Genomic DNA, 24,585 nt, shown 5'->3' with positions numbered 1-24,585 from the left:
GGGCAGGGCAGTGCAGGACCCCTTAGGTCGCGAAAGGTGAAAATGCCGGAATGTCGGAAATAAAATTAAGATTTGTTCAACTTGTTGGCTAAAAGTTTGACTCGGCTAATTTGTATGCTTAATTGCCAAGCGCCATTTACACTAAGCTGCGCGTAACGCTTTGATGTTGATAATTCGATTGGTGAGGCTTAAAAGGGTTTAGTTTTCCGTGTAATTGGATATCATTTGAAATTCTCCCATCGTAGAATTAAATGTTAATAGCTCATCATAAATATATGGAAAGTAGGAACCAAATACTATACTATATATATACATACATTATAAACCCGCTTAACTCTTAATTTTCCCACAAAATTAAACAGCTTCTTAGGATTTTTAAATTTTATTTGAATTTGAATAAACAATACTAGACAACAACTACTTAGAAATAAGTACAAGTTCATACATACAAGTTACATAAAAATAGTTTGGGTTTGGCCTCAGGTCAACGCTGCTCCGAACGAATAATCATTGAATCGAACTATATAGTATATGCGGGTGTATACAACATAGTCATGTATAAGTACAATGTGTTTGTGTTGGTTTTTTGTGTTTTTTTTTTTTTTTTTGTTGTTTTTCAATAACCTGACTACAAGTACAAAGAAGGCAAACTTACAGCGGCCACTTCAAACGCGAAGCATTTACTTTAAAAGTAAGCTCCGGTTGAAGTGCTTAAAACGATTTTGTTATAAACAATTGTTCGTTCGATCTTAAGGGGAGGTTTTTGTGTGTGTTTGACACTAATTATCACTACGCCAGTTGAAGTTAAATAGTTTACGGGTTCCTCTTAGTTTTCCACGCTGGGATTGCTTCGATTTGATAGGTCTAAGCCAAGTTTATAATAGTTTTGTGTATATGCAAATGCAATTATTGCTAATAATACATGCGAGTCTCCAACCGAGTTAATAGCTTATTCCTCTCGTTGGTTTCCTTTGCGTGTGATGCAATCATTGCGTGACGCTCCTTTCCGTGGGAAGGATATTTGTCTAATTCTGACAAGTCAGAGGTAACGATCCTAACATTTGATAAACCAGCAACCGATTTTGTTGGCCTCAAAAATATGATTTTTGTTCTCTGCTCCACCAAGTCATTCTGGCTAATAATCTAATTTGTCTCTTGATTTCAGTTGCAATTTAGGTACACGATTCCGCCTTCTTCTGCAGCTTCAACCGCTTTCAATCACAAAGTGCAGACCCCTCAAATATATTATACAAATATGTATAATGCTATATATATGCTCTGGGTTATTCAGGTGTGTGTGTAGATTTGTGTGTGGCTTGTCTCTAAATACTAATTGCAGGTAGTTCGTTAACGCTTTTACACCAGAATGTCGCAACAAATATATCGTATTTGTATTGTTATAGTTTTGTTTTTTCTTGCTTTTGCTATTGTGATTTTGTTTTTGGACCAGCGTAAAACTTGGCTTGGCTTTAATACTTTCAATCTAACACTAATTAAGTTCCCAACAATGCAATCCTATCCTATGCTGGTAAGTTGGTTTGTTCATAGAAATCGGGCTCGTCGTCGTCGTTCTTCTTCATCTCGCTGCCATCCAACTGAAAAAGTGCAAAACCACTAATTAAAATGTTCTCAAAATTCGATTTGAAATATATTACCGCTTGCATTTCCTCTGGCTTATAGAATTTTGTCAAATTTTGCCGTATGGGCACCATCATGATCAGGAAGAAGGGGAAGGCTAGCGAGAACTGGGACGACTTCACAGTCCAGAGGAGTACCAGGCACAGCACCTGAATGGTGGTAAACAAATGCAGCTTCCAAGGACGCAATCGCTTAACGTATGGTGTGGGTGGATAATGCTTGACCGGCATGAAATACAGTCTTATTCTGTAGCATAGAAAATGGATATTATTATATATATTCATGTTGAGATTCGTATTCAAAGCTGTCACCTTTCGAACAACTGCACTCCGCTCATAGAGGCCACTCCCATGTACAAGAAGACTCCAAAGAGCACGGCCATGGGAATCAACCGAAGAAGCGGAGCCATCAGCACCGAAAGTCCAATCATCAGGCACACAAAGAATCCGGACAGGCGCTGCTCCTTAACATCAACGATCCTGGGCGATTCACCAGGAGCGTGGGTACTGTTCAACGAAATAAGAAATTAGTTTAAAATTGCTATGTTAATAATAGACCACCGTTTGAACTCACCGTGACATAATGGTGACGGAGGACACATGAGTCACCGATCTTACAGTGGCGGCGCAATGCCAGGGCATTCCGAATATTCCGCAGGCGCAGTTGAGCAGGCAAAGCAGCACAATATCCCAGTGGAGACCAGAACCCTTCTTTAAGCCACGATCAGGCTTGTCAACAATCAGCTCGGAGATCTGTGACTCCATAAAGATGAGAATATAGACGAGCAGGGCAGGTACTACACAAGCAAATGGTATCCACGTGGAAGAGGTATCGAAGCCGATGTACCAGCCGCGCTTGGAGGGATCGCTGGGCGACAGACCCTCCGGAACCACCAGTTTCTCTGTGTACACAGCCGGCACCAGGTAATCCACCAGCACGAATATGGCAATGGAGATTGGTACACCGAAATCGCCAAGGGCACGACGAGCATTACGACCCAAAAAGTGGGAATTACGGAAGAGCTTCAGGTAGTAGGCAACCACGAAAGTGGCCAATGTGAGGATGGTGCAGAATAAAGCGGTGTTCGGCTGATTCTTGGGCAATGGTGGTGGACCAATGGGCATGGCTGTTGTAGAGATGTTCATTACCATCTGCGTAATATTCGCTGTAACACTCGCCGTCGCATTGAGTAGACTTCCATTGGTGGCATGTTCGTGGGCGACCAACGTCGGCGGAGGGAGATTGTAATCAGAAAGCAGGGGATTTTCCTTGTAGATCGAAATAAGTTTCATGAATGTTTCCACAATATAGATGAGCGTAATCAAAGCCGAGAATATCTCCTGAGTGAATCTCGTTAGCAGACGCACATATACACTGCCCTCGAAGGCGGATACAGTCAGGGCTATTATTATCAACCATACTCCGACGTAAACCCTTAAGGACAAGAAATCGAATTCATGTTGCGTACAGAACACCATAAGGGCTTCGTCGAATAGAAGCAGTGGTCCGGTGGTTCCGATGATCACGAGTGGCTGGCAGGACAGACAATGGAAAACAATGCCCACCAGGGAGCACGAGATCAGCGTCTCTGAGATACCAATCCAGCTGTTTGTCTTAGCGGAAACGAGACCTCCAAATGTGATAGCCGTTGAGAGGCAAGCGAAGTACATAAAGATGGTGGCAGCCAGGGTTTCGGTGTTCAGGCCATCGAGTATATCACTCTTGTACATGGGCATTCTGCGTTTTAGATCGTTCCTTAAACCACCCCACAGACGTCCAGTTTTCTCCAGCGGACTAGGTTTCTTCTTCTTTCGGCCATTGTCATCATCGGAGTCTCCATCACCACCACCATCTCCTCCACCAATCGTGAATCCAATGGCTCCCAGAGTTTGCTTCTCCAGCAATGCCTTCTCCTCATCCTTGCCAATCTTAATCATCTCACTGTCTCGCTTCACCTGCAGTGCCTTGATCTTTCGTGTGCGAATCCAATCCTTCTTGGCCTTCAACTCTTCGAAGGGCAAGAGATCGTGGCGATCCCAATTACCGGGCGGCAGGACGATAGAATCGTCCAGGAACTCATTGATGGCTGATAGCAGATCCTTGCGATCATCAGCTTTATAGGCAATGGAGTGGAAGTGCTCGTTAGCCATCAGCGTGGAGATGGAACGACCCACTTCATGGTAGTCCAAGTCGAAGTTACGAGGTCCCAAAAGAACAAACATGAATCTCACTGGGACAGGAACCTCGGTCAAAGTGGGCATCAGAACACCCTCCGACAGACGGACAAAGGCAATGGTGGGCTGCTCCAGGAACTCTACGGCACCAACCTTTTCGGATTAAAGTAATTGTATGATAAGTAAATAAAAACTGTTTGTAAAACGAGGTATATGACTTACCAGAACAGTGGTGGCTTCAGCACCCGCTGGAATCCTCTTGAGGATCGTGTCATTCTGCAGCTTCTTGAGATCCTCCTGGGACGAGGAGTACATATCGTCCTTCATATCGATCTTGAGCTCATTGCTGCGCTTGCTGCCTCCAATTTCGGCGGCCGGCATGATCTTGATCTTCTTGTCATCCGTGCCAGACAAATTCTGTGGAACATTTCATTTCAATTTAAGTAGGGTATAATCTTAAGGATGCTTTATCTACTGGGGAACATATAGCAAGCATCACATGCAAAGCTGGTGCCAAAACACTCGATACAAAGTCGTGCAACTGAACAAAATCGGAATATTAAGTATATAGTAGAACAGAGTGCGGTCTAGGGCAGCAGTAGAGTCTAGAGTAGCGAATGGAAGGGATCTAAGGTACTTGAACAACACAGTCACAATCACAATTGAGAACTTGCCAATCGTGGAGGTGGAGAGCACACATAAAAACAGTGGTTCTAAAGGGGGAGAAGGGCTACGGAACTGGGCTAAAACGTGGTGGGGCTAAAAAGAAACATCGCGAGTTCTATAAGCGCATTTCGGCTGCTTTCGACTCCGTTTAAGCCAGGGAATGAAGCCATATTAATATATTGGTTACCAATCCCACAAACTTAACTTAAGCTACTGCAAATCGAAAACTCAATGATTGTAACATCTGAATTAATTTATGTAAGAAATAAGCTAATAATTTAAAGTCTTGTTTTTACTTCAACCATCTGTGAATAGGATTCATTCCCTTTCATCTGCATCCACAGCATAGCCCTCCCCTACTTTTTGGCTTCATTCCCTAGCTCGTGGAGCGGAGTACGAAAGGCGGGGAGTCTTAGGGGGTTCTAGTTCATTACACCCAGGTAGGACATCGTCGAGTGGCGCCGGTGATCAATAGCTGCCGCTGCAGCGGTGGCTGTGGCCACGTTGAGCATCGCCGCCGTGGGCGGAGAACTGGAGGTGACGCAGATGCTCCTCCTGGCCTTGGCCAGGTTGCGAGGTGGTGGCTGCGCCTGCTGATACGGCTGGTGGGAGGAGTCCGCACCCATCCAAAGAAACTATTGTTTTTTCGGAGTGCAGGAGGTTTTTGTGGCGAAAAAAATCAATTAACGCACAAGAAAGAAAGAAATTGAAGAGATACACAAACGTTTGGACAAAGCGGCGTTAAGTTAAGTTATCTGTACGATCATGTCTATATACAATTTAGCTGTTCATTACCGATTTGGGTATAAGTTGCTGTTGTTGTCGATGTTGTCGTTATTATTATTGTTGATGTTTTTTGGTGTACGAGTTGTGAGTCATGAGATGGCAGAAATAGACAAGAAGATAATGAACCACGATCATGGGAATTAACAAACTTTTGTCACAATTGTCACTGAAAGCCAATTATTTATAGCGTACAGGCATGATGTCAATAGATAAAATGGTTGGATAATACGATATTAGAATGACAAAAAGGCGTCGGAGGTGTTAGCGAAACCATTTGGATGATTGGATATTGGCATAGGGGTTGATCTCACCTGCAGGCTGGTGTAGCTGTTGTACTTCCTCTTGGCGAAGGGCAGCACACCCTGGTGTTCGTTGACATGGCGATGGCGCAGGAGCAGTGAACGCATAACCGATGGCTTGTCGTTGATGTCAATCAGGTCCTCGATCACCATCTGATAAGGGATGATATTTGATTATATTACTTAAATCTGAATATATTTGGTAAAGAGATAACTCACCTGTTCTACCACGCGATAGGCCACGGCAGGCAGATCCTTCTCGTTGAGATCGAGCAGGACAACGCCCGTTTCCAGGCAGCGACGCAAATTGAGCAGCGAGTGGAAGGAGAGGGAGGCAACATGGGGCTTGCCCCAGCGATCGGAGCCCTCCTCCACGTCCTCCTCATACTTGATCCAGCGGGCCGTCTCCTTCCATTCGCGATCCTCGCCCACGCCCGTGAGCTCATCCAATTGCACAAAGATCTATTTGCAATGGATATTATTATAAAATAAAAATGATATTATAGGGATCTCTGTACTGACCTCATGAGGACTATGGTCCACCTCGGGCTTCTTGTTGGTGAAGGGGGAAATCGTTATTTGGGGCAACTCGCGCAACTTGATGGATGAGTGATGGATCTTATGGCGGCGCAGGGCACGCGGGTCGTCCGAACGATGTGATCTCAGCTCGTTAAGATCAGCCTCCTATAAGTGGGGGAGAAACAAGAGATTAGATCTAGAACTCGGGTTTTCATTAAGGATCTGTTCATTGGGGCTAAGGGCACGGCCAAGGATAAGATGGTCAACCTGTTTAGCCGGCATTTGGCCATTTGTCTAAAGGTGCATCCGTATGTTTTGTGGGTTAGCAATGAGAGTTGGAGAGACACAATAGCTGATTTAGTTAGATGATCTCAACTACGGGTAGGTGGGGCTGGGGTTCTTGGAGGGCATCGTTAACTGGACTAAGTGTTCAGTGTGTACCTACCTCCAATGCCGTGTCCTCAGGCTGCACAGAGATGCGACGCGCACCTGCATCACCGTTTTCCTCGACCTTGTTTTTGGGTTCCACGCTGTCCTGATGTGAGAATTTACGTTGTCTATAATACTGATGGCGGCTGTAAATTAAAATTTGTGTATATAATTAATATTTGCTCCTACGTGCATTACATAGAAAGCTAAAAGTATGTTGCGTATACGTAATGTTGCCTCAAAGGGTCTTATGAAGCCCGCATTACGTATACGCAGTGTTGCTCATGATTTTGATTTTATTAAGCTAATTTATTGTGTCTTTCATACAATATAAATACATTTAGGTTATATTTACCTTCTTCTGCGTTTACGTTCGTGCGATTGATCCGTGGGCTGTTCATCATAGCTCAAACTGGGCGGGGTGACGACGATCTTCTTTTTGCCGCCAAACTGGACGTGCTTCTCGTCCACCGAGTTGTCCGAGTGATCGCCGTGTCCGGCTCTCTCCGAGACTAGCGGGAAGTCTTCGGGTATATCATCGTAGTTTTGTGCATTGTTCAAAGGCTCCGTTTGGCTCTCGTACTCCGAGTCCTCCTCGATGTTCAGATCGTTTGTGCGGACTGCAGATATGCATATACTTAAGTATGAAATGTTATTATGTTAATCCGGAGGGTACCTACTGCTATTCTTCTTGCGGGATCCAATGGGCAGCTGGGAGTTGTCCTGGAAGGTGTTTACATCGAATTTGTCCTTGCGCGCACTGTTGCCGGCAAAGACCTTGTCCATTTCCGAGTCCAGCAGCACCTCGTCGGGATCCTCATTGCCAGACTGCAAAACACAAAAAAGAAACAAACAAATATACCAATTGTAGTTACTCAATTGTTTTCATGCGTTTGGTCACGTTGTGCATGAGTCAAGTCGTCGCAAATACTTTTCAATTAAGAATCTATAGGGGAAAAACAAAGTCAGACGAGTCATGTGACTCGCAGCATTATTGTCCCTCGTCACGAGTCTTTCGTCTTTCGTCACGTTGACGCTCCGTGGAAAACACTTAGAGGGGCGAGAGGAATAAACACTTTGGGGAGCAAACGTCGGTCTGCGCACATTAATCATCTACCATCTACCATCAAGTGCGATCGCACGCATTTGAGGGCCTTTGACAGCCAAACATTCCAACATAATAACCCGGGCATTTGGTGGATGAGAATCAAACTGGATTCACTGGGCGTCGTTCTTAATTGTTTTTAATCGATCTCAATTGATTTCCATAGTGACGAAGGCATTGATTGCGCACTTCTCGCAATCATCATCATCAACATCAATATCAACATCATTTGGCAAAGGAAAAATATATATATTTTTCTTCGACCCGAGCGGCAAGCAAGCAAACCCAATTATTGCCAATTGTTTTGTGGCTATCAAATTACAACTATCGGAAAAATCTTAAATTGCTTATTGAAAATCACTGAAGAGGTTGCCGTGAATTCGATTTTCCCTCTGCCGACATTTCTGAGAAATGACATCAAAACAAATCTATTCAACATATAATTTCCATTTCACCCTCATTATCAAATTAGACTTTAAATGTTTATTTCTCAGTTAATTTGTATATATTAACACTTTGCACATGCAACTAATCAACATCTCTATTCGTATATTCCCAGCTTTAATGACTCATCTTCGAGAGATTAAGGTGCTCGAGTGTTTCCTTAGTCCTGTTTACTAAGTCAACATGGAAATTATCGTATGCTCAGATGTAGGTACATAAATAGAAATGGAATTAACTAAATGCGATTGGGTCCCTCGGGTTGACGAAGGACTACCGCTTGCCGGTCAGGTTTGCAGCTGTTGAATATTTGATGGCAACTTTAATACACTGGGTGAGCGTATCCTTGACAATTACATTCACTTCCTGATAAACCCTGGGGCAGATAAGGGCGGAAACAAAAAGGTAAACAGAGTTTCAGCTTGTGTTTATAAATAGACTAAAATTTAATAACGCTGAGAGCCTGCACGTGGGAACGTCAATGTGTCCTGGCAGTCGCTGGCGAGGAAGACCAACGACCAAGTGTCTGTGGGTGGGATATTGTGGCTGGTTGGCGTTTGCATGTGATAAGCTGGAGCGTAACGCGCCGTGTTACGTTAATTAATCGATAAACACTAAGTTGTCCCATAATGGCTTTCATACCAATGCTGACTTTGCTGATCATTATGAAGTTGTTGGCATTGCTAATTTACAGATACGTACAGGTGGCTGGCAGTAAAAGTATTTTGTCATTCAGCCATTAGCTTTATGCCCATCATAATGTGGCTACAAGCTACGGCCGCATAAGCCCCCTAACCGCCCACGAGCGACCAGAACCACCACCACCCATTTGCCCACCCACCCATCGTTCAGGTAACAGAACGTCGCACTTTGTGCAGCATGTCAGCGTTGCTTATCACAAATAATCGATGGTATGTTCTGGCCTCAACCCCACCGACCTGCCACGCCCAACGCCCACTGCCCCGCCTCCCCGGCGTCTGAGCTGTCAATTCTCGTTGTTGTTTGTTTAGCATTCCGGAGTGGAGCTAAATGAGTATGCACGGGTCATACTACTCCTATACGAAATGCACATAGTAGCTGGCCAAGGAAATAGAAGCCCCATGAGATCATCCAAAGTGGATATTTTGATGGGGAAACTGAGCGAAACATAATATTTGGACGACGCTAAAATTAATGTTATGTAATGCTTTTAGCAGATGCTCTTTAAAGCATAGCGTAAAAATACTTCCTTGCTTGTTGGGCTAACTAACTGATATATTTCTTATAAAACATCTTGTTTTATAATTCAATAAAGAACTTGAATCTAATATGCGATAACATTTAAATCAATACAACATAAACATAAATTAAAGTTAAATAAATCCACCCTTTAAGATTAAATGTTTATGTAAGTGTTCTGATAGATGTTCGCATGAATTGCTTCCACCTTCTGACTTCCACAGCATTTTGCTTCCCATTTGCATAACCCATTCTGAGCTCCACAAGCATATGCGTTCTCCTTATTTTGTTCCTATTTTAGAGAAGTGCCCCCCTTGAGAACCCGATGCACCTAGTCGGTTGACAAGCGTTGTGAGCAGACACAGTCACAGTCACCGTCACCGTCATGCCGTCAGTTTGCCCGCAAAGCTGGGCGTGCGTGTAAGCAGTTTAGAAACCGAGACTTCACACTCCAAGTGGGGGGCAGTACCCCCTTCCATGTGGGGGCAACAATAAGTTGAGCCGAGTTCGCGGAGTGTTTCTGATGTGATTTGACATCTGCGAGGCGGCAAGCGAGCGGCAGCACGTGACTTACAAGTCATAAGCAAGTTGAATGCTCGTGGCCTAAACAACTTTTTGTCCAACTTGCCAAATTGAATCAAATTGCGGCTAAAGCGAAACTTGTTAAGATTTTGCGAGTTGCTGTTAGCTGCAACTTGCCAACTGTTGTTGTCATCGTCGGTGACTAAGTTTTTACACTTGGCCCGCACAGCAGATTAAAAGTTAGTCCGCTGGCGTATATCGCGTATAACTTTGTATTTATTGGAAAACTGTTTGAGTTGCCAAAAGGAAAGTCGGGTGGGAAATTGCCAAAGTTCATATAAGCAAAAAATGTGCCAGCTACTGGTACTTTTTGGTACTTTTAAATTAATCAATAATAGTAATAATAATAACTTTAAAATATTTCAATTAGAGCCTGTTCCAAAATTTTTATGTTTTCTTCTCTTTGGCTTTATTGCAAATATTTTTTGAACTCTTTATGGAGGTCCAACATTCGACCATAACTAACATGGCCATAAAAAGCGTGCAAATGTTGGGAAAACAGTAACCGTTTAACTTTACATTTAACTTCTGACTTTGAGTTGGGGATATATTTATGCATGTATACACAAAAGTTTTTATTTGTTTGCAGCTGTCGAGTTTTTTGTCCATGGCCTCTGCATAATTTGGATGATTTTTGGTGGCCCGTTTTCCCTACGCAATTAGGTTATTTTTTCCATTCCATTTTTTTTTTTGTTTGTTTGCACAAATTAACGATGCTTCTATATTCGCTTTTGTCTGACACCCTGCTCGCAATTGTGTGTGTGTGTGTGTGTGTGCGTTTGTGTGTATCTGTGTTAATTTAATGTGAATTCCGCAGCGGAAATGCTCGCACAAGCACCAGAGCGACGGGGAAAAGTGGAAAAGCGGAAAAGTGGGTACAGACCGCCGGCGGGTCAAGGGTCAGGGTGCGGGGTGCGGGGCACGGGTCAAGGGGCGCGCCGAGACGGACACGTGCGAAAGGTTAAACTGGTCAAAGGCACTGGCGTTAAAGCGTCGTATACGTAATCTGGTGATGGGAAATCATGCTGACAATGCTGCTCACCCACTAAACTTTTATATATTCACACACTAGAGCTTCGCACAATAGAAAAGTGTTGCATACTTCAAGGTCAGTGGATGCCATTCTATATGTGTGTGTGTGGATGTGAGTTGCCATTGTGTGTGAGTTAGCTGTTGGCAATAAATAGCTAAAGCCTACTCTATTTATTATCCTGCGGCCAAAAATGAATAGAACATTTTCCAGGAAATGTGCTGAATTTTATAGGAATTTTGTGAAGTGAGAACATAAAGAACTGTACCGGAAATGATTTGGATAATGGAAAGGGTTTAATGGGAATTTCTTTTGAAGAAATAGATTATTTACTAAGAAAATGAAAGGTTTTCTAAGTATGAAAAGTAGCTACATCTTAGTTTACTTTACATTCAAATAAGAAAAATCTTTTCCATAAAATGCCCATGAACTAAAAACATTTAAATTATTTAAATGGTTTCCCCCTGAACTAAACCCTGCGACACTAAGCGACTTATACAACTTCCAATGCACGAAACTTGTACAAAACTTAAATTAAAACCCATCAAAGTTTTCTACCTTAAGGACGAAGTTCAGTGAAAACCCTTGTTTCGCCGTACAGGTGTGATGGAGAGTAAATAATGCATGAGCTGCTAAATAATTCTCAACGTTTTTATAATTCCAACAAATTGGAAACACGAAACCGCAAAATCCCCATCAAGCAGTCAATCATTCATCAATCCGGCAAACCGAAATGAAACTCGGTTATTATTGGTAATTTTTAAGATGCCACACACACACACAAAAAACACCTTAAAATGTATATGTATGTGTATTTGTAACCGCAGACACACACGTGTGTGTGCAGGGAGGTGGACTTCTGTCGCTTGGGTAACATTTTCCGTAACATTTCTGTGTGTTTTTCACTGCCGCTGAGCCGTTTTATTGCCCCAAAAAGTATGCAACACCCAAAACGAATTTCCTCCGGAATTCATAGTCGTATATGTATGTGTATCTATACAAGGGATATTGGAGTTTGCTTGCCTGTGGCACACTAAACGGCCCAGCTCACTTGTTGGGCCCATCTGCCAACTTTTCGACTAATAATTTTCAAAAAAAAAAAGGGACAGCACTCGAATGTGAAAAGACTTTTCCCATTTTCCGCTCCGGTTGTGTGTGTGCTCTTTTGAAACAAATTTCAAGGTTGTGTGCTCTTGAAAAGTTTGTGTGCGTGCGTTTTTGATTAACATTATAGATCAAACAAACAAGCTAAACTAGTTATTCCGCATTACCTTTTGGGCTCCTATTTTGCTTGCAAAACTTTCGATCACGTTTGCTAGTTGGGTAATTGGTTTTTTCCCTCACGCAAAATCCTTTTTGCCTGTTGCACTTTGACCCGCGAGTTATGAGTAGAGTATATATATATATATATATAAATATCTATTTTCTGAGGCCAAATATTGGCCAGCTCCGCTGTCTGGGAAGGCTGCCCAGCAAATGAGGGGTCATGCTGCTTGTGCCTGCTGCTGCTGCTGCTGTTACCTGTTTTTCTGGCCCACTGCGCAGGCGTTGGCCAAAAGCGCGCGTATAACGGTAGAACAGGCCGCTCAGCTGGCAGCGCTGCAGCGTTTCGGCCACGCTCAGCTGATTCTCAGGGCCGCCACGGCGTACGGGCTTTACTATGTGCCATCACCCACCCATCCACCCACTATCCACCAGGATACGCTGCTGCTGCCGCCTGCCACTGCTGCTGACGTAAATCGGAATGCAGTTTTCGACGCAGAAAGCTTTGAAGCAGGCCAAAAGCTTTGACAGCTCAGCATTTTTTTGTTTTGATTGTTGGTCGTAGCCCCCACCCACACACCAGTGCATAATTAATGGCAAAGCTTTTGCGCGCACAGGACCTCCCGATGATGATGGTCAAGGCCGCTCAAGGCCAACACTTGGTGTTTTGTGTATGGCCCCCACACAGATGGGGCGTTTGTGTGTGTGTGTATGTGCAAAAAAGCTCGCTCCTTTTTCGCCATGCACAAAAATCTATTCACTTGATGGCACTTCGAACAGCATGCCAGTACATTAGGGCTCATTAGCTGGCCAACCATATATGTTTGTATGAACGCGTGTGTGTTTTGGGTAATTACCGATAACAGGCGAGTTGTAATGGCTAATTGAGTTATATGCCTCCACAGTGCACCGCTCAAGATGAGAGAGTTCACCCTTGGGCAACCTGAATTATGCAAGAACATTAACATCAAATGGATTGCGATGGATGACAGGAGCAATAATTGATTGATTGTTGCCACATGTAATAAATATTTAATGGGTATCGATGGGGGGGTATATCCTTTGATGATACCAGCACATTTGATGAATGCCAAAAATTTATGTGGACTATAAATCAATCGTAACACTAGCTTACTAAATTAGGAGCCAAATATATGTTGTACACATATTAACAGCGGAATAAGCAAGGAACTTAGAAAATATGACTCTTTAAGCACATATAACGTTACTTATAACCATATATGTATAAGAATATATTTTTTAAGATTTAAGTTTTCATTATGTTTGAAAGTGCATACTACGTAGGCTCATTTCGAACGTGTTTACTAGATCATTCCAATGCGAATGTTCCACCTAAATCATGGCATACTTTGTGGTGCAATTAAGTTAATTGAGGTTGCTGCTCCCACGGCTACTGCAACTTGATGCTTTCACCTGGCCAGGTGTCAATGAATTGATTGCGACTACAATTCCGCCGTACTATTACTTTTCATTGTCAGTGTCAGAGTGAGTGCTAAAGCAACGGCCTTGACCACGACTATCGATTTCCCGTTCTGTGTTGGTGAGTGTAAATATGAGCGTTGTGTGCGCTTCATTTGAATGCGCTGAGTGTCTAGCTAGCTTCCTGTTACCGTTATTGCCAACTACTGTCTGTTGCCAGTTGCACAATTAAAATGCGTTTACTTCGACGCTTTTAGCGTTTAGCCTTTAAGCTGACAACTTGTTGTCGCCCTCCAGCCACACACTGCGTATACGTAATGCGGGCTGAAATGCGAGCACAAAAGCGACACTTTGGCATGAATGAATGCATGATTAGGCACACTGATCTACTGCCGGAGCACTCGAGCACACGAAACTGAAACTGAAATCGAAATTGAAATTGAAAATGAAACCGACATCGCTTTGCTGGAAACTGGTTTCTAAATTGTGTCACTTGCTAGCTGGCGGGCATTTTTGCCGGTGTGCCCCCAAACTACGGACACACTCCGGAAATGTGTAGAAAAGTAAACAACTGCGAAATGGCAGAAACCACAAAAAAACAAAAAAAAATCAATAACAATTACTTGACATTACCCGTGTGGAACAGCGATTGAATTATTTACAAATTCGCAATGGCAAAAAATTAAAAAAAAAAATAAACAGCACATTTAAAAAAGTGATTTATTTAATGGAAAACTACCAGCGGCAGTACACTTATATATCCACAATAGCAGAATAGTTTGTGGAGAACCTTGACTGGGTAAAAGTTTTATCGGGATCATCATCATCAATCGTAGTATGAGCTCACTCAAACATTTGCGTAATTAATTACCAATACATTAGTACGAATTATTAATAGTTAACCTTTCGATACATAGGAAATGCGACTAAGATCTGGTAAAAGTACTTAAGTAATTTGAAAAGCACTATTATTCCTATCTTTCTTTCAAGCTAATATTTATTTGGCCACAGCATGCTGATCCGAGATCAGCTCAGGTTTTATTATATATTATATATAAATATAATACATTTATATTTATTACTCACCTTCTTTTTGGTATTGAAGCCCAGGAAGGATAATTTGCGGACATTATTCTCCCTCCCGCTGGCCGAACTGAAGCTCATCTTGAGTGTTGCTTGATAAAGATTTCGTTTAATTTAGATCCAATCCTAAGATATGGGGGTTCTTGAATGCGCCTATTTGATGATCAGGCAATGCAATGGCATCGGTGTGCTGGTGAGCTTGGTTATTTTCTGCGGCCACTGTGGATGCTCCAAGAATCTCGGCATTCGGGGCAGCGAATTCAACGCCCTGAAAGTAAAGACACAAAAAAAAGCAAAAAATTAATAAATAAAATGAGAAATAAAGAAAATTCGAAACAGACGAGGATGACGGGAATGGAACGCAATTTCATTAATAAACAACTTCGAGTGTTGCTGGTTTTTGTGTGTGTTTTATTTTTTGTCACTGCTAAGGAGGCCAATTGAACGAAAATATAAGTACTGAGCGCAATAAAAACCATTCGACGCGACTCAATTAAAGTTAAATGGCAGCCACACGCATGGGAAAGGGGAAAGGGGAAAAGGGCGGCGGAGGGGCGTGGTCGATTAAGCACGCGACTTTCGTTGACGGCTCTTGATCAATTTGCGTTATTTGAGCACTCAATTATTATTCGGAAGCTCGAGGAGCAATGAATGTGGCAATCGACGCCCCAAGGCGGTATTCTTTGACGATCAGATCGCTCAGTTAACGATCTGCACATCCATTTCTAGTGAAAAAACACTGCACCGAAAGAAAATATTGCTATTAATATATATACCAGTTATTAAATCAATATTGCAAAAATTACATCAGTTCCGTATCTTTCAACACATATTATTTATAATGAAATTTATTATTTTTAAACACGTGTCACATGACTAAATTTAGCACAATTGACTGCGATATGACTAATCGCCATCTTATCGAATTAAACGTGCAATAAGTGAGTAAAAAAATACTTAGAAAAATTGTCATAGTTTTATGGTAGGTTTTTCGAAAGAACTGCGTTCTAGCCTAAAAGCCACTAAAATTTTAAACAGTCTAATCCTTTTTTTGGTATTCAGATCTTAAATTTTCTTTGCTGTTCTGATATAGTTGTTCTATTTTTATTAACTCCTTATTATTCCTCTACAATGTTTGTGGCAAGCGTTGAACCTAAACGGCAATCAACCGAAACAAACACAAACACAATTGTGCCCAGGAGTCCGGTGTTGAATGTTACGTGTCCGCAGGTCCTTAATAATGCAGTAGGTAATAACTAAGTAGGTAGTCACCTTCTTTGTTGGGTAGCAAACTGGCAGGACGACTGGAGAATGGCCAAGTAGTGTAGTGAACAACACAACAAGAGTTACACAAATTCAATTAGGCAGCGGCACCGACTGGCTGGCCATGGGTTTGCACGACGGCTGGCAATCGCGAACAGCTGGCCACTGGGGCGTATACGCGATATTCAGGACACTCGAATCCGACGAGGCTTGCTCCGTGGCGAACGAATGCCGTGTGAACCTGTTGCGGCTGCGAATGCGCTGATTTATGTGAGCTTCTTTCTGCGGCCAAGAACGCTTGAAAAATGAGCCGCCGCCAACCGAAGTATCAACGAACTGCGAAAAAACGCCCTCATCGCTCCAGTGTTTGCGTGTATTGGGTTTGTATCTGTGTCTGCATTTGTATCTGTATCTGTATCCGTGTCTGTGAGTGAGGAGCAGCGCTTCGTTTCGTATCGTATATCGCGTAGACAATCCAACATGAGTCTCGTGCTTAACTTAGCCCGTCCTATTAGCGCTTTCCTCTGCCAACCCACAAAATTTTCACTTCGTCGCGTTGATTATGTAAGAAAATGTGACTGGTCTTTGGAGGGAGCGGTTCGTGAATTTCGTGTGCCTTGTGCCTTGGATATTCCGCCTTGTTTGCCATATGTTCCTCGATAAAAACTGATGTGTCTCCCTCGGTCTGACCATGGATTAAAGTTAAGTTGGTTGGCAAACAAAACTTTGGCTTTTGGCAACCTTGATATTGCCTCGCGTCTGCATAAACGCTATTAACTAATAAAAGGATTTCAAAGTTGATCAATGGCTGAATTCGAGCGGAAGCTCCTCCAAGGTTGCTGTATAAATATTTGAACACCCATTCCATTATTTGGCGCTGCCTTTGGGTATTCTTGATAAATCCCTAAATTGCTTGGTTTATTGTTGGTATTTGTGCTTGTTATCTCAACTTTTTGAAGCTTCAATTTCAGTATTTTAGTTGAGTTTCACCTGTTGTTTTGTACGAACTTTATTTCGTTTAAATTTTAACTAAATAACTTAGCCCCTTCATGACTTCACAAAATAGTTAACAGGGTAACCAATTTATTCGATGCAATATTTTAACCAAGACGAAAGTATATTTAAACACTGACAAATAGTTTCGTGACAATAAAAAACTTAATTAAGCAGGACAACAACTTATTTTCTTATGTAAATATATACAAGTTTGAGATAATATTTATTAACTGGAAACTTTTTCAAACTAAACCCCTCATAAAATCCTAAACAATCTAGTATACCCTGATAAGAGTTTAACCCAAAAATAGCCAGAGCTTAAGATCAATCTAGACCTATTTTTATTTAGACCAACTCAGGTGACTGGTCTGTGTTTTTAGTGCGATTGATCGTGGATCGCGTGATTCTAACCGAATTCGTTACGATAAAGTGCACGTAGCCAAAGGGAAAACAAATAAATTTACACATTTTATATGGCTCGCACACGGGAAGCAGACGGATGGATGGCAGTCAGTTGCATGTTATCAACATTAGTGGCAGCTTATAACTCTTAAATCTATAAGACACTTGAGGCAAACAAAATGGTCGGAACGGCGGTCGCTGGTTCCCATAAAACCCGAAGGTGTTACAATTTAAAACCCCAAAAAGTTCCATGGCCCGAAAGGGGAGCAGTGAAAATTAACGTGGTGATCAATTTTATGGGTTCATTAGCGTGCGCTGGCGAAATGACGCCAAACGATCGATCGTACGACGGTCTGACTTAATTTTGATTCAAATTATTTGTTTGTTTATACGTATACGTTGGCGGGTATCAAAAAAGAACCGCCTACACCTTTAACGCTCTTATCTGGCCACTGGGCTAGCCAGTCCCATTCATTTCGATCGCAGATCGCAGCGCAGCCAGTTTGTTTAAACAATTGACAGTAATGTATGGGATTTGCCGCACGGCAGCCACATAAATTATCAAATTGTCTATTATGTGTCGTTTTTCGAAATTGATTTGATTTAACCCCAAAGACACGTCAATTAGCCGCCTGCCGATAGATGATATATGGCCAACGAGGGCTTTAAATAGCCAAGTTTCTTATGTAATCAGCCGAAAGAAGTCTGCGTCTTATCAGTCGAGTCTCGTGCGAAGTCTCCTTATCAAATGAGGGTTTTTTTCTTTTTGCACACCCTTTGCCACCACATTCATACAGTTCCAACCGGTTTCTGTCAGTCAGCTGCAGTTGCGCGAATCCTACCTACCACTCTGCCGGTATATGCCACAGAACTTAGCATTCACGTGCTGCCCGAACAAGTTGCAAACCGGTTTCTTTCGCTCGGCCAAATTGCAACAGTGAGCAGTGCAAAAGGCAGCTGCAACTGGAATTGCAACTGCAGCTGACATTGAACTTGAAAGCACTCAAGCGCCTCGAACTCACAGCCATTTCTCAACTCTACCGGAAAGTCGGTTTTATTGTTTGCACAAAAAAACAAAACGCCGTCGAGAACCCACTCGAACATATAAATGTCAGTTTAAAGAGCACTCGAGATATATATACTATAATGCCTAGGTGGGTTACCTGCCACCAGCCCAAATGTCGTTAACGATGCCGGCAATTAAACAGAAGTGTGCCCATATACTATTCCTGAATATATGAGTGCATAAATATATTTGATAATTGGAAACGCATTGTTTAAGTGCCGTCATAAATCTTGTCCGATCATAAATATTTGTTTTCAACGATACCCAGACTGATTACCAAGCCCTCCAAATTCGATTCATTAGTATAAACTATACTTAAATCACACAAATGGCTAGTAGTTCAAGTGCACTTATTGGAATAGGTTAGTAATCGTACAATTGTATTGAATTGAATACAAATTAATTGAAAGGCGTGAATAACACGATTCAAAGTACTGTTTAAAAGCTTAATATAATATTATCAAGTAGTGTCGGTTACAGTAGCTGCTAAACTAGCGAATAATTGCGGTTATCGCACATGGCTTAAAGTGGATTAGTACACAAAAGCATTTACGTGCCTATTGCCATAAAAATGGTACAAAAAAATTTAATTAGTACTAATTAATTGAATAAAGCCACCACAATGCATAGGTAAGCGTTTCACACATGGCACAGAATTTTAATTATTTAATTATAGCAGCATTTTTACTAAACTTTTTTTGGAATTTTCATGTATGTGGACTAATTTGTTATCAAGTACCGTTCAACTTTCCACTTGAGTGACACTTTTGTGCGACCTTGAAGGATTTATGATCGACAGTTTGTTCGTCTGTTCAAAGGTTCAAAGCACTTCGCTTCAAATCAATTGCATGCGAAACACGACATTTGAATCGGCATGAAAACATTTGGCAACGCTCCACCGCACACACAAAACCTAAGGCTGATACTCAATTCCAATTCCAATTGCAAATATAGAACCGAATTTCAATTAGCCCATTGCAGTTGTAGTTCAACTAGTGACGAAACGCTCTTCTCTGACAGCAAAAAGACCCAGAGATCGACGACCGTTGTGGAGGTTTTAACGACGAACTCATGTTTCTAAACCCAAATCAATTACTTTCCCCGCAGTTTGTTTTTATTTTTTTTTCTGCCGATACTCGTCAGCTGTTTTAAAAATACGATCTGTTTTCTCTACATTGTGTATATGGTTTTCTTCAGAAATTGCGATTCCTAGCTGCACATATTTATTTTCTTGGGTTTTGTAAATCACACACCGATATCAATATCCAGGCATGGGCGTAGCAAATGGGGATCTAGTTTCTTTATCGTTTCCAGAACGAACCGATGCGCTTTTGGCTGATTAACCAACTGTCGTCGGTTTTGATGATTCATGTGCATTTTTAAGCGTGACGAAATGAGATGCCTTATCTTAAAGGTGTTCTCGTACGTTAATAAGTACTGAATGTTGTGCAACAATTCGGTTAAGGTTTTATGATTTTGTTTATAACTTAAAGTTTAACTAGGTGTTGCTGACTATTTGTAGTTCCATTAATTAGTAGCAAAGTAAACAAAATAAATAAGATGCAGATACAGTTGAGCATTAATATGAATGCATTCATTGGAGTTATTTTAGTTAAATTTAATGCTGATTTGTTTATTTTTACACGAAGTCTTATATGTTTACTGGCGAAGGTGATCGTTTTGTGTACGCCCTTGCTTTTACCGGGTACCGGTTTTCTTTCTGAAAATCAGCTTCTGTTATTAAATACTTCAATTTGCTGGCCCAGCAAATATTCTCTGTATCGTTCGCAGGAACAATAAATACTACAAAATACAAAATTACAACAACAGATTCGCCCCACAAGTCGTGTAAACAAAAGTGCAGAGCAACAATTATAGCTACTGCAGAAGGGGCAATAACAATAAAACCCAACTTTAAGCATCATGATACATTTTGGTTTAATATCAGGCAAGAACCCCACAAAATGCAAAAACAGCAAAACAACACAAAAATAAAGAAAATAACCAGCCAAGTTGAGATAAACAAATTCTAGTTAACATTGTGTGTTTATCGTATGCGAGTCGCGACTGCAGCATAGATGTTGCAAAATAGGAGGGGGGTGGGGGGCGGTCCGGGGAAAGGCAAATTATTGAGCCATTACTCACCAGCTGAAACCCCAGAGTGGTAGCAGGGGGAGGGGAAGGTTTCTAGCAGCGGGGGCGTTTAGAGCGAGAAGGCGCCAAGCACAAATATCTTTCAACACAGCGACAAAATAGTAACAGCATCGAAGTTGGCCACTCATTGAGTATTTTCAACACTGGTAAAAGTCCTTATCAGTAGCATTCAATGATAACTTTGGAATATCCAGATAAATTAAGATGACCATGCTAAAAAAGCCGGCATTTCTGCAAGAGAATCTAGAAATCTCTTAGGAATTTTTAAAAATTCCATGAAATATTATATTACACTAGAACTTTTCAACAAATTTGTTTGAATTAGTTTTGCTTATCTGTATGAAAATTATGAATCTGAGGATACTTTTTGTAACTATGAACAATTGCTTTTTTTATTTTACATTCCTCATTATTATCTATACATTTCATAGAACTTAGTTCCCAAATACTTGAATTGGACGACTACTGTCACTGTTTTTTTCCAGTGCAGGCGGGAAAGTGCAACAGCGATTCACGTGCTGTACAAAATGGATGGGCGTGGTGCCTGGGGGGAGGGGGTTCAAAAAGGCGTCCAACGGGGGACTTGGAGCACACTCAGTGCTGATAGCAGGAATTCCCCCAAAAGTAGAGTTTTGGTGCTTTCTGCCCGCTGTTGTTTCTCTTGTTGTTTGCGGAAATTTGCATAAAAAGCAGACAAACTTAGCATAAAGCGCCGTGGGGAATGGAAGACAAACAGTCGGTATTGGAGGAGGAGATAGTGGGGGGCAGAAAGGAAAGAAAGGGTGGAAAGGGGAAACGAGAACTTAGCACTACGTGCCCGGTACAACTGAAACTGTGTTAGCTTGTCGAACAAAACCAACCAAAACAACGGCAAAAATCAAGAGCACAAAGGAAAAAATCCCACACCGCCCCTGGCCAAAGATCCAAAATAGAACCAGTTTCCAAAGTTTCGCAGTCACATGCTGCAGTTGCTCTCGGACCTGACTTGATTTATTTCCTCTGGCTGCTTAATAATTTGTCCGACAGCAATTGAGAAACCGGGCCGAAAAGTTCTTAGCCAACAGCCGGCTAGCAAGCAGTAAGTATTTAAAAAATATTTAGTTCCGTAATTGTTTTCGCCGCCGAGTAAATTTCGCATTTTCTTTGACACTTTTCCAACTGCGAAAAAGCCCAGTAAATGTTTATTCTTACACAGAGAAAACTTGGCTACTGTTTTGGATAATTATGTAAGGTCTTGGATATCACGTTACAAGTTATTTGAAACACAACTTTGTGAATAAAAAAATATTATTTTAAATCATTTTATCCGTATTTCATTAGACTGTGAACTTTTCAATAAAAAACCTTCAATTGATCAAATTTTTTCTTTCGGTGTGTGGGAAATGCGACAGAAAGTAAAAATATCCACAATTTAAAGATCTTTTTCGCACAAAAATAGTCGCAGACAGAAGAGCAAAAACAACGATAAAGGCAGACCGAAGTGAATTTTATAATTGACACGTACTTGAAGTATTCTTCTACTTTTTACTATATTCTTTTTTTTACCTTTTACTCGGCCACGGGCGCCAACAACAACAAATGCGACCACTGATGACGTCGCCGCTTAGCGAAATTCGAAAATTTTCCACTGTGCCTCACACACAGCTCGTTGATTAGCATAAAGGCTTTTTCTTCAACCTTGATCTTGCGGAGTCCACTTCCTGGTATGTTTTTTTTTTTTCTTAGTTTTTTAAATTTAGTTTTAGTTTTACGCGGCGCTGACAACAAACGAATCGAACGGAGAAAGAGCGGGAGAGCGATATATTTTGGGGGGCGAGACACACACACACACGCGCGCGCTGGCTGGAGAAGGAGAAAGAACACGGGAGCGAACGCGTCGATAAAAACAACAGACGATAAAGCAGAGGGCAATGGCGAAACACACAAAAATTGGCAGGAAAGAGCAACAATAACAACGGCGTTTCTTTGTTGTAGTTGTTGCTATTTTTGCGTGCGCGCACGTTGGTGGTGGAACCTTTTGTATATTTTTGCTATACTTTTTACTCTGTATTTTCTTATATTTCGCGTACGGGGTTTACGACTTTCTGTGTTTCGTCGCAAACTTGAACTTGGCGAGCTCTAAAAATATTATGCGCCTTTTATCCGCAGTTTCTGTGCGAGCAGCAGCACGTTTCCGAACGTAATGATTTACAGTTCCTGCCGCAGCACGTTTTTAACCGAAGCGATCGACGGCGAATTTGGCGGCGAAGAGTAGAGAGTTTTGACCTGGCTTCTCTTAAATCGATTCGGAAGAGAACTAAACTTTTGTCTTTAAATGAATAATTGTAGCATGAAATATAAAATTTAATCTAGTAGTTATATAATTTTTATTCACTTTCTTTAATCCAAGCGATCGCGCATTAATCTAAGGTTAATATATTCTTGTATGTTGAAGAGTACTCGTTAAGCATATCTATTTTATTAAATAATTTGCTTAAAAATGTTGTAATTGGGGCTTATTGTTTCTGTGTCAGTTTCGGCATGAAAGTTTTAAATGTGCTAAAAGTGTTAATTAACTGTTTGCTGCACTTAACCCTTCACAGGGACACGTTTCCCCCGCTGGATTGCGATTGGTTGCGTTATCTATTAATATCATTGCGTTTGATTTGTTATCTAAAAATAAATAGCACTCGCTGGAAGTGCCAATATTAGCCCAGCAATTCACGCAATGCAAATTGGCCGACTGCGACGCTCTAATTGACTGATTTGCATTTGAAATGAAAGGCGACAGTCGGAATCGATCGCTTTTGGGTTTTGTTAGGAACTTGTATATGTGACACTTGTTGAGCGCCGATCGACGGGCCATAATTTTTACCAACGTCTACATGTCGAATAATTTTGATTGCGGGCTTATACTTGAAAATTTATGACGTACAATTGTGCCAAATTATGATTAAAACCCGCCAGCATATGGGTGTTAACTTTTGGGGCGAGTTAACAATGATAAGGGCAAACACAAAGCTTTCCAACGTGAAGAAGAGGACTTTCCAATGGGGCTTTTCCGATAGCTGCCTACGTCAGAGAGTTCAATTAGTTGTGAAAATATTCATTTCATATTGATTGTCACAATTCACAGGCACTCGATAATTGATCCGAAATGTGGTGCGAAATTGTTGTCATTTCAACAAATTAATTATGGTCTATTTGACGGCTATTTCGATCGGCTGGCGATAGGAAAATTTATGGCCAAGCCGCAGGGCTTTGTTCAATAAGGCCTTATAAATATAATGTCAAGAGTGGCCGCACTTCACCCTTTCACGCAATTCGCACGATTAAAAGTCCATTAGTTGATAAGCGAAAAATTAATCATACGCTGAAGGAGCGCGAAAAGCCTAAGGGTTAAGCCAAGCCTAAACGAAGACTACAATAACTGCGAACCAAAGTGGAAGCCTAAAAGTAGGCAACACTGAACGATAACAAGCGTTTTGGCCTTGCAAGCGGAAATAGGTAAACAATGAAGAAACTCACTCAAACTTTGAGTGCTTTTTCAGCGCAGGCGTCGCTGTCGTGGTGAAAAGCTTCATTCGCCTTGAGTTGTCCCAAAACTGTTGCTATCAGCAGCTGCTGTTGTTGTTGCTGCCGTTGTTGTTGTTGTTGGCGCTGCTGCATTGCTGGACTTCGGACTGCATCTTCATTTTATCATTTGATTTACCTTGCAAAACTTCAACAATGCTCACTTCCGCCTCCCAAAAGCGAACTAGCGGAATGTTCCACCTGCAAGCTCTGCCATTTCTGTTTGTATTTGAGTTATGCGGGGGGTGGGGATGCAGGTGGTGCAGGCGATGCAGGGGGTAGAAAAGTGGGCGGGGGCAAATGCCCAAGGGTTTATGTGAAACTATCTTTTTTCAATTTCCCCGCTCGACTACGAATACTGCCCACATAAAGCGGAAATGGAAGTTTTGTAAATGTTTTCTTTTGTATTTCTTTGCAGTTACCCATATGCCCGCTGTCGTGCACTGCGAGAAAATCGAATATTTCCCATAGATTGCATG

General features: G+C 41.7%; 1 protein-coding gene across 8 annotated transcripts; it reads right to left on the bottom strand.

The window, feature by feature from the left end:
* Positions 1-581: 581 nt before the first annotated feature.
* Positions 582-22,733, bottom strand: LOC6605099 (anion exchange protein 3). Of its 8 annotated transcripts, none has more exons than XM_032717819.1 (16): positions 22,100-22,733; positions 14,677-14,941; positions 7,192-7,339; positions 6,867-7,131; positions 6,528-6,657; positions 6,350-6,376; positions 6,086-6,247; positions 5,783-6,025; positions 5,576-5,716; positions 5,274-5,291; positions 4,913-5,113; positions 4,035-4,229; positions 2,212-3,965; positions 1,950-2,144; positions 1,656-1,884; positions 582-1,595 (listed from the first exon to the last, which is right to left on the bottom strand). In XM_032717819.1, exons 2-16 carry the CDS (start codon positions 14,752-14,754, stop codon positions 1,521-1,523), a joined length of 3,861 nt encoding a protein of 1,286 aa, XP_032573710.1. In that variant the 5' UTR covers positions 14,755-14,941; positions 22,100-22,733; the 3' UTR covers positions 582-1,520. The 8 variants fall into 8 exon arrangements, with proteins under 8 accessions (XP_032573710.1, XP_032573709.1, XP_032573711.1 ...); XM_032717818.1 differs by lacking the exon at positions 22,100-22,733 and adding an exon at positions 15,946-16,195 and having other exon boundaries at positions 1,500-1,595; XM_032717820.1 differs by lacking the exon at positions 5,274-5,291 and having other exon boundaries at positions 1,500-1,595.
* Between the last annotated feature and the right edge of the window lie 1,852 nt (positions 22,734-24,585).

Source organism: Drosophila sechellia, chromosome 3L, assembly GCF_004382195.2.
Source record: "Drosophila sechellia strain sech25 chromosome 3L, ASM438219v1, whole genome shotgun sequence".
NCBI lineage: Eukaryota > Metazoa > Arthropoda > Insecta > Diptera > Drosophilidae > Drosophila > Drosophila sechellia.
This window is presented reverse-complemented; position numbering and strand designations above follow the sequence as displayed.

Bases quoted from the DNA above. Each gene is read 5' to 3' on its own strand.
- LOC6605099 (XM_032717819.1), bottom strand. From the start codon at position 14,754: ATGAGCTTCAGTTCGGCCAGCGGGAGGGAGAATAATGTCCGCAAATTA. The intron at 7,340-14,676 runs GTGAGTAATAAA...TGTGTTTTGCAG, and splicing joins GCTTCAATACCAAAAAGAAG to TCTGGCAATGAGGATCCCGA. The intron at 4,230-4,912 runs GTAATGAACTAG...AATGTTCCACAG, and splicing joins CGACGATGTCCTACCTGGGT to AATTTGTCTGGCACGGATGA.